Here is a 9,294-nt window from a genome sequence, read left to right as displayed (position 1 = left end):
ATGGTTTTCTTAAGCAAATCTGTAATTCAATTTAAAAAACTTAATAACAAAAAAACATAATGAAAATTCTTACATTATTTCCGAGTTAAATTCGAATAGAGATCACGAGAGGATTTAGAGGGGAGCACATCCGGCGCCCCCACCCCCGAACCCTCCAGACTTGAATTGTGTGTTTTTGGTGGAGTACCTCAATTCCCAAATGCCAACATTTTAAACCATTGGCATTCCGGTTCTGATGGAAGGGCGAATTCCAGAAGGATGTGCCCCTTAGCCCCCCCCCCTCTAACGTCAATTCCTGGATCAGCACATTGAGATAAATCAATTACACACACCCCTTTTTGACCTCTACTGTAGAGTGGTGAGTTACGTAATGAAGTAGATCGCGTAGTAATTTCAATTAAGCAAATAACCCTAACGAATCGACTCTTAGGAATAATTATTACATATGCAATAATAAATTTCAATTTAAAATTAGTAATACAATTTATACGTGAAAAACTACAATAAGTTGATATCATCTCGGACCAATAACTATATTCCCATATATATTATTATTATTAATTTCGAAGTACATATACTGATCCACCAGAATTCATCTGTGGTTGTTTTCAATGGAAAACGGCCGAGGAGTTCCGATCGATTTAGAAGTGAAGCCAAGGCTAAAGAAGCATTCAAAGAGACACACACAGTCACACACATATGACATAATTTGTCCTGGAACGGTCAGATAAATAGGAGTTCTCTTGGGGACGAGTTGCTCGAGGTTAAAACGCTCTCTCACAGATAGACAGTTTTGAGCTTTTGTTGTTGTTTTTTTTGTCTCAAAATCAGCTAATTTTGGCATCAATGCTTTTAGTTCAGTTGGACAAGATAACTCGCAGTAGAACATATCTCAATTGTTTGGTAAAGTGTCCATTTTTTTTCTTTAAGCTTTAGATACTGTTTAGTAAGCCATAAAACATCAGTTTTCGAACATAATTTGATAACTGCAGTCTTATAATACCGGTTTCCTGACATTTTCACCTAAATGGCTTACTCTAAGACAAATTGTATTTCTAAAAAATCAATCTGTGAGAGCGCAGCTTTAAATCAAACTGCTAGGTTTGGTAATACGACTTATTTAAGAGGCACACTATGCAAGTAAGTTGATGCACAACTATTTGTTTTAATGTATTATTGTGTTAAACCTTTTTGACGATAATAATCAAAACACTTGTGTACATTTAAAATATTTTAGTCTTTATAAATGTGGGTTTCAACTAATAACACCGTGACCACAAATTCACCATTTTAAAAAGCGCCAAAATTTCGCTTATACAGTCGAACCCGTTGACTCAAGCGGGCATTTTAACAATCAATATTAAAAAATCGGTTCTTTTGATCAAGTTCGAGCCAACTATGCAATCGAGCCAAGCGAGCTCGAGCCAACGGGGTTCGACTAGTTTTTACCTTTTTTTAGGACAGTATTTTAAAGATGGATTCGATCGCTTATCCCAATTGTTAAGGAATATTTGAAAAATGCAACAGAAGTTTTATCACTTTAATCAATAAACAATAATATGTACAGTTGGCAACTATGTTTGTAACATACTCGTATTTTAATCAATTGGGCATGTTGAGATACAAATAGTTTGTTTGAGTTTATCAAGGTCTGCCCGCGCCCATTGGCTGCATTACGGCTTGACCCCGCCATGACGCCATAACGACTTAAATTGTGTATGAAGGCCATACGTGGCATGAGATAGAAGTGAAAACAATTCACAGTCAAATCCAGACATTGGAAGACATACATATGCATAACGAGATACAAGAGAACAGAGTGTTGTTTCCTATCTTCCGAAGCGAATGCTCTATCACGGAGCTATTGGGGCGGTAACTGTGTGAAGACAAATCTACTAGAACATATGTGTTGTGTCATAATTTGCACCTTGTTTTCACAGTTGTGTCTGCAATGACTCTCCTTGTCGGTAATCCTCCAAAACTGATGTAAACATTTGATCCTGACATGACAAATAACAAAAATCAAGTGTAGACCTTTTTTGTTTGTGTTTACTCTTAAACGATTCGGCTAAATTTTCAATGACATATATACATGTAGAAACATGATAAAAAATTTCATTCAGTTGTAACACGCCTACCTGTATCATATGACACTGATTCATGCTTAGCTTGTATATGTCGTACATGCACGTTGTATATTATCTTAATGTTGTTAATACAGCTGTGTAACACAAAAGTAATAATTTCCACGCATATATGTTACATATTTAGAATATTTCGCACTACACATGGTAATAGCGCATTCGCAAAGCGGTCGGATATATTCGATTTCCGATGCTGTCAATTGTATCTCTGCATGTTTTCGCTTACGATAAAATCATTTTAAAATATTCCTTTTGGCACAATTGTCATCACTAAGGAAAGACGCAATTATTAAATATATTATCACATTAACTTGACCTGAATCAATAACATAGGATGTGCTTCTCCCTCATCGTGAGTACCGAAAACGTTCTTTTTATACCAAAATCCTGTCTAACAATCATATTAAACGAATTTGAATGCGAGTTTGAGACTCTGCGTACCTAAAATGCAAACTTGTCATTTTTAACGTTCCACATATAAAATCGATTTGAGTCCATATTACACCTTTGAACCATCTTCAACACCGCCAGTTCCAAGCAACATTCATTCAAGCGTTTCAGTCCTTCTCAGTATTGTCTTCGGCTGATTCATCCTTGTTAACACGCTGACAGGGTCCTGTACACAGAACGAAGAAGTTTATAATCCCAGCAACAAGAAAGATAACTCCAGTTGCTAAGAAACTACTTTGATAGGAGCCTGTCACGTCGAAAATCCAACCTGAAAAAGATAATAAAAAGGACTAATAGTTGATAATATTATTGTTTTCGCTTTATCTAGGTTTACATGCGTTAGTGAATAGAGGTTGGCCGTAGCATCTCACACATAGCATTTTTAAACCTGACCAAAGATTCATGTTTTCCCTGTTGGTCCATTTCAATAAATATCTTAGGCGTAATGCGATATTATCTTAGTGCCATATTATCTTTATTTTGCCACATATTTTACCATTTATAAATGAAACCGAAGTCTGGGAAATGAAAGAAAAAACAACCTATTACCATTTGTGACGCACTTTTTGTATGTTACGAATAAGACTTTTTAATGTAACGACACAGAGCTCTGAAATGCATCTGAAAATTATAGAATCATATGGGCGAATTATTGATAGTTATTATACCTGCCATCGGAGCGCCAATAAAAGAGGCAACTCCGTACCATAGCATGCATGAGCCCAGGAGCTCGGCGATATACTCTTCTCCGAAATATTCAAAGAAAACAATTGGCTGAACAGTGTACACGGCTCCTGAAAAAGAATTTTTTTCTTGAAAGGGACTCGCTTATGTTATTTTTACCAAAACTGATTTTTCCGGTAATGCATTCGAAAAAACTTATTTTATCATTATTTTACTCTTTGATATTGAAATTGCCGAAAAAATACAATAACGGTATATAAAATAACGTTTAAGAACTTTGGAGAAAATGGCGCCAGCTATTATATAACTAAGTTCCACTTGAAGCGAAGTATAATATTGCATGAATAATCAGACCTCCTGAGAATAAAATCTTTCATTCGGAACTCCTCGGCCATTTTTTTCGAAAACAACCTCGGATGTATTTGGACGGTTTACATACTCAAAAAGAGGTACGTTTAAGTCCGCTGCAAGTAGATCGCGTAGTAATTTTATTTAGCAGTTAAACTTTAAGTCTAAACTCTTGGGGATCCTAATTATGTTTGCAATAATACACTTCACTGGCAATCAATTTAAACTTAGATCAATAAATACAACTCGAAAACATGAAATTTATTAATGATATAATTCAAAAAATTACGAACTACTTCAACTGATGTACCGGCATACATACGAGGTTGTATTCGATAAAAATGGCCGAGGAATTCCGAGTGTAAAATCTTTATGTTTAACTGCTAACTTGAAATTACTACGCGATCTACTTGCAGCGTAGTTAAATGTAAAGAGTTGTAACAGTGCAAACCGAGGCTGTTTTCGAAAGAAAAATGGCTCAGTAGGTCCGATTGTTAATAACGAAGACCCTGTTAAGCACACAGTGTCTAATAGACATAAATTTGCATTATTCTTGCAAAGTACCATAGACTATTTCTTACCGAAGAATATGCCGTAGAAAGCTGCATAAATGACTAGAGGTACGAACGAGGTCATAAATGCCACTATTGTTGTTGTTACTCCGATCACAAGAAAACAGACACCTAGGAGTGTAAGAGTGTGGACACAGTTCATATCGCACAACCATCCTCCTGCCACTCTCCCTAACACACCTGTAAGCAAAACCAAAAGCAAATGATTTAATACCAATGCTTATGCAATATTTCTTTTACCTTTATTGTACTATACGAATAAAATTGAAAGAAAAAATCATTTAGATATATGTGTAACATTACAGCAGAGTTGTGCGTACATTTTGAGGATGTGAAAGGGAAGGATACATCTTTTCTCTATAATCTTAAAAACAGCACAAAATGCAGGAATTGCAATAAACTCATAGAATACCTACCTCCTATTCCAATGACGGAGAGAGGCCATGCACTTTGAGCGGGGGTACTGCCTACGGACAGGGCAAAGTCTGGCAGCATACTGAACGGAACAAACGACCCTGTGCCAGCGACTAAACAGACTGCCATCATAATCATAAAATTGAGGTTTTTCATAAGAACCTTTGGAAACATGGCTTCAATAATTGGGTAGGTGAATTTATCATTGTCATTTGTGCCATTTTCTGTTCCATTCTCGTTATGGCTTAGAAAAAGGCTGTGCTGTTGTGTCAATGGATGCGAAACATTTAAACTGGATGTCCGACTGCGCGTGCGCTTTTCGAATATGTATTCAAACGATGCATTACTTCCTAGTATGCTTTGGCTTAGAATTGGCATATTAATACTTCTGAAAGACCCTTGAGCAAGGCTACGGTGTGAACTCTGAACAATAAAGCCGGGATTGATGCTTATATATGATCCATGAGGTGTATGCTTGTATGCATTCAATTGCTCCATGCGAAGCTCCGCAAATGTTCTTGTTGGAAGTGGACTGCCTTTTACATCCCGGCCTGACAGCCTTTTGTTCATCATAAATGTTAAATGTGGTGCTTTGCCGTTTATTTCGACGTTGCATATTGATCCATTTTTAGCTTTATGACCACTTATTATACTGCCGGTATCATTATCGGTGTCTGAAACCCTTACTAACTCCAAATCAATGCTAATATCGTCAAATTCCCCTTCATTTTGCCTTGGAACTAGGAGCATTGCACATACACAGCAATTAAGGGCCATTCCGGACATCATAAGCATTGACCCTCTCCATGCGTATGTATCCAGCAAGTACCTAACAAGTGGTACAAACACAAATGTGCCTACTCCAGCACCACAGAGGCCAATCCCCATGGCCATTGCTCGTTTTCGAAAGAAGTAGCGACCTATCGCCACAGTTCCGGATAAGTAAACTAGACCGAAACCAAAACCTGAATAAGAAAACGTGATAAACGATAGTGTATATGTCTTGAAAATGATGTGCAGTCGAATTCTGGCTGAAATACATAAAGGTATTGTTCAGAAAGTTGTTAGCAAAGTTGTTTCCTGGTGACCATGTATTGTTTTGGCATCATTTAAAAGGATTTTATGTGTTGAGAGGAATTTTAAAAATATTACTTACACGCTGTTTTGGCCTCGAACGATTCATATACTAGCATAAGCCATTTCTTGTCAGATTTCAATTAAAATGAAGAACAAGAATACAAACTAGAATAGCATGATCTAAGATGCATTTTCGGTCATTTATTGTGAATATTAGAAATCGACAAGCTATACCTGTTTATAACAAAGTTATGTGTGGTTACCAAGCATCAAAATTTAACATTATCGCCAATCGCTTGATGAAATTACAAACGCGTCTGTACTTAGGATACCGAATACAAGCTTTGTTTAACAGAACAAATGCTACAGCTCTTACGATGTGATTTGTACATCGGAGACTTAAGATTAAGCCTTGTTTATCAGGACAGATGCCTCTGCTCCAACGATGTGATTTGTACATCTGAGACTTTAGATTAAGCCTTGCTTAACAGGACAGATGTCTCAGCTCCAACGATGTAATTTGTACATCTGATATTTTAGATTAAGCCTTGCTTAACAGAAAAAAATGCCTCACCTCCAACAATGTGATTTGTAAATTGGAGACATTATATATGATGTTAAGCCATGCTTAACAGGACAAATGCCTCAGCTCCAACGATGTGATTTGCACATCGGAGACATACTATATAAAGTTAAAACTTGCTTAACAGGACAAATGCCTCAGCTCCAACGATGTCATTTGTACATCAAAAACTTTAAATAAAGCCTTGCTTAACAAGACAATGCCTCAGCTCCAACGATGTAATTTGCACATCGAATACCTTAAGCGGTGTTCTATTTTCATGAATCGCACTGCCTGTTTAAGTTTTATCCGGATGAAAAAATACGACTAACAACACTATTGACAAATAATTAAGCTTTACCCGTGCAAACGCCGTAGGAGAAGTACAGAAAGTAGACGCTTGGTGCGAAGAAACTTGCAGCGTATCCAATCGTTGCGATCAATCCACCAATGAATGCACTTTTGCGGAATCCAAACTTGTTGACAATAAATGCAAAAATCGGTCCTGTAAGATACAAATGATGAAATGGATTAATTAGCCATGCCCTAAGAGTGTATATTACCGTTATTGGCAGAGAACGTATTGACTATTTGTTGTACGTAAAGTAAGGCAGGGTCTTTTAATCAATATATTTCCATTTTTAGGTTATTATCAAAAATATATATTTCACTTAGTTCATCACCCAGATTTATTCAGGATTTTTTTATTAATATATTTCTGCTATATTTTTGTTAAAGATGCGTTGTAAAGGACAATTATTGACATGCAGTTTGTTTCTTATTCTTAGACATAAATATATACACTAATTGTTCCATCGCTTTGAATACACTTATACTGTACATAAATAAAATATTATTTCATGTTCTACCTGCTAAATTATAGGTGCCAACCATCAGTGATCCTACCATTGCTGTTTCGCCTTTTCCAGTTCTGAACTCGCTCAGAAATTCCACGAAATAGATGCCGTAGGAGAATCTGCAACCGTCCACTAGCACTTCAATGAAAAAGAAGGCCAACACAATTACCCAGCCATAACCACCGTCTCTGTTCGAATTCATTTGTTCTACTTTCTTTGCCAAAGCACTTATATCACCACCATCTTCAAAATCCTTGTGCTCTTTTGACATATCTGTATTTGAAGAATCTTCCACATTTGTTTCATCATTTTCATCAGTTTTACTTGATTCCATTTTTGCTACGCCCAAACAATATAGGCTACGATCAATCGTGTGATAACGTGCATCAGATGTAGCAAAGCTTTCGCTATCTCGTTTTTGCTCAACAGCGTTTCTCCATTTGTTTGTCAACAATCATGTCATTAAACACTTGATCTTCCTCTGCATCACACGTGTATCCGGCAGTCAATCTCTGTTTACAGTTGGAAGAACGTACACCACACTACATATCCTCTGAAAAACATGGTTAATTGTTGAATTCGTAATAAGCAAACGATTGTTTTATTTATATAATGCGCTAAATAAATGACACGCTGATATGTATAAACAACCGGTTCTTTCTTGATCAAATAGTAAACGTTGTATTCTTATCTTACGAAGCAAATAGAAACGGCCGTACTTCGCATGATCTTATCTATTGAGTTGTTAACTCAAGCTACTTCATACAGGGGTAGTAATATTAAAATTCAAAAGCAAAATATATGTCCTGAAATGAGATCAGAAAATAAGGTATATAGTGCACCAAGAAGAACATTCTGTCTTTGAATTAGATCCGGAAATAAGCAGACGGTATATGTAAAAACAGCAGAACTCTTTGCCTTGGAATGAGACCAGAAATAAGCAGATAATGCAAATCATACGCAGCAGAACATTATGTCCTGCAATTGGATCGAGAAATATATTGGCGGTATACATACATTCAATAAAGCAGTTTTATATGGCGTGGAATGAGATTGAGAAATAATAAGGCGGTACATAGTAAACATAGCAGAATTCTAGGTTTTAAAATACGATCAGGGAATTAGCAGTCGCTAAATAGTAAAACAACAGAACTGTATGTATAAAATTACAACCGGTAAAATAGCAGTCGGTACATAGTAAATGCAGCAGGACTCTTTGTCTTAAAATTCGATCGGAGAAAAAGCAGTTGGTACATAGTAAAAGCAGCAGAACTCTTTGTCGTGGACTGAGACCGGGAAATAAGCAGACTGTACATAGTATATACAGCAGAATTATATGTTTTGAACCGAGACCGGTAAATAAGCAGACGGTTCATACTAAAACCAGCAGTACACTATATTGGCCTGAGACCACATTTATGTTTACTATATGTTTCATATAGACACTAACCTGGCTTTTCACTTTAAAACAATCCCAATTGAAAAAAAGTAACTGGCTGCAGTAGAATAATCCAAGACACAAAATTTCTTCACAAGAAAACATAGGGTTGACCAATGCGTTGTCTCACACAATTGAGTAGTAATATATGACCCTGAGGTCAAGACGGACTAAGGCTACAAACAACCAATTTACATACTTCCACAGGCAATGATTGTTCGAATTTTTACACTGAAAAATTTCAGTTTTTGCAATACAGTGTCAAATTATGTTAAGCTCTATGCAAAATGGTCCACCGTTTCTTCTCTTTCATTCAACTTTGATAAAATATTGATACTTGAGCATAAGCACTCTTTTTTCTGTATATACACCCGGATCCGGGAAATTAAAGCAGACGGTCCATAGTGCATACAAAATATGTCTATGTCTAGGAATATAATCTAGTAATATGCAGACTGTATTAAGTAAATATATCAATACATGTCTTAAAATGAACTTAGATAATTAGTCAACGGTACAAAGTACATACAGTACAACACTTAGATCCAGATTAATTAATTCTGCGCTGTAAGTACGTGCTTTATTCAACTATTAAGAAATGCTTAACCAATGATTAAGTAAGACAGTGTTCACTTACAAATCTATTTATACATGTGAATCATATCCGTTAAATGAAATATAACCAACTTAAAGCAATCTTTCTCGCATCGCTCTTTATAAGACATAGTTAAAGCTGCACTCTCACAAA

At 36.1% G+C, this 9,294-nt stretch overlaps 1 protein-coding gene across 1 annotated transcript; it reads right to left on the bottom strand.

The window, feature by feature from the left end:
- Positions 1–1,535: 1,535 nt before the first annotated feature.
- On the bottom strand, positions 1,536–8,994 carry LOC128218955 (monocarboxylate transporter 12-like). Its single transcript, XM_052926733.1, has 7 exons — positions 8,559–8,994; positions 7,121–7,661; positions 6,613–6,756; positions 4,615–5,577; positions 4,208–4,378; positions 3,263–3,388; positions 1,536–2,862 (listed from the first exon to the last, which is right to left on the bottom strand). Exons 2-7 carry the CDS (start codon positions 7,440–7,442, stop codon positions 2,702–2,704), a joined length of 1,887 nt encoding a protein of 628 aa, XP_052782693.1. The 5' UTR covers positions 7,443–7,661; positions 8,559–8,994; the 3' UTR covers positions 1,536–2,701.
- Positions 8,995–9,294: the final 300 nt, after the last annotated feature.

This window comes from Mya arenaria, chromosome 15, assembly GCF_026914265.1.
Source record: "Mya arenaria isolate MELC-2E11 chromosome 15, ASM2691426v1".
NCBI lineage: Eukaryota > Metazoa > Mollusca > Bivalvia > Myida > Myidae > Mya > Mya arenaria.
The sequence above is the reverse complement of the archived record's forward strand: the minus strand, read 5'-3'. Positions and strand labels throughout refer to the sequence as shown.